Source organism: Seriola lalandi, unplaced genomic scaffold (assembly GCF_002814215.2).
Source record: "Seriola lalandi dorsalis isolate HSWRI2012SDOR001 ecotype SW California unplaced genomic scaffold, Sedor1 jcf7180002054240, whole genome shotgun sequence".
In the NCBI taxonomy this organism is placed as follows: Eukaryota; Metazoa; Chordata; class Actinopteri; order Carangiformes; family Carangidae; genus Seriola; species Seriola lalandi.
This window is the reverse complement of record NW_019524793.1, coordinates 111,855-112,872: the sequence shown is the minus strand read 5'-3', so window position 1 is coordinate 112,872 and position 1,018 is coordinate 111,855. Positions and strand designations below refer to the sequence as shown.

At 39.9% G+C, this 1,018-nt stretch overlaps 1 protein-coding gene across 1 annotated transcript in view; it reads right to left on the bottom strand.

Annotated features, from left to right (window-relative positions):
- Positions 1-1,018, bottom strand: part of LOC111653718 (myosin heavy chain, fast skeletal muscle-like) — a 10,849-nt gene that overhangs the window by 4,664 nt on the left and 5,167 nt on the right. The window contains exons 22-24 of the mRNA XM_087173471.1: positions 427-626; positions 282-365; positions 16-169 (exon numbers count right to left, since the gene is read on the bottom strand). Of these exons, the coding sequence (XP_087029597.1) occupies positions 16-169; positions 282-365; positions 427-626 (438 nt within the window). The remainder of the gene's footprint in view (positions 1-15; positions 170-281; positions 366-426; positions 627-1,018) is intronic.

The window sequence follows — 1,018 nt, the reverse complement described above, 5'->3', positions numbered from 1 at the left end:
TAACATCAGGAATGCTTGTTGACTAGAGCATTTTGTTTTTGTTTCACTGAGTTTACAATTTATGTAAAATAATGTTACCTGGAGTTCCTTGATCTTCTTCTGAAGCTGAGCACCCAGGGACTGTTCATCCTCAATCTTGCTGAGGAGCTGGCTTATCTCAAAGTCTTTCCTAGTTGTGGAGACCAAGAAAGCTTTCACTGTCATAGTTTATACTGTTGTTGTAGTGTGATGTGTGAGATGCTGAAAAGAGAATTGGTAAGCTAAAACAAAGAAAAACCTACTTCTTGATTTTCTCATCAGATTGCTGCTTCTCATTCTCCAGATCCATGATGGATTCCTGGGCCAGTTTCAGATCTCCCTCAAGCCTGTCTCTTATACACATCTTCAGTGGCATGTTTCTCTTTCTCCACTTTAGCCAATGTGAGCTCCAAGTCATCAATGTCCTTCTTCAGCTCAGAGCATTCATCCTCCAGCTTCCTCTTCTTGGCAGTCAGCTCAGCATTGATTTCCTCTTCATCCTCCAGTCTCTCAGTTGTCTCTTTGAGTTTGGCCTCGAGCTGGATCTTGCTCTTAATGAGCCCTTCACACCTTTCCTCAGCATCTGATAGGCTGTCTCTTATACACATCTTTGTGCAGACCCTGCCTGTCAAAGTTACATTTTATGAATCACAACAACTATGTCTACATTTTGAGAAAGAATTATTTGTCTCCTTTTTACGGTTTGGCCGTGAGCTCGAGTTAAAAATAAAAATAAAATTTATTTTTTACTGCTTCACGCTCTCTAGCCAACTGACGCTTTCACTCTAACTTTGAAGAAAAAGTTATTTGCACTCCTCCTTTGAGTGCTCACAGTTTGAAAAGTTTACATGTTATGTAAAAACAGTTCTTGTCTTTTTGAGAGAGCAGAAGTTTTCCTCCGTTTTATAGTTTGAATCACATTTCTACGTGCAGGTATGAGAGAGCTGGGTGACTCAGAAAAAAGGTGCAATTTTGTCGAAAAAAGGTGGGTTTCTAAAGA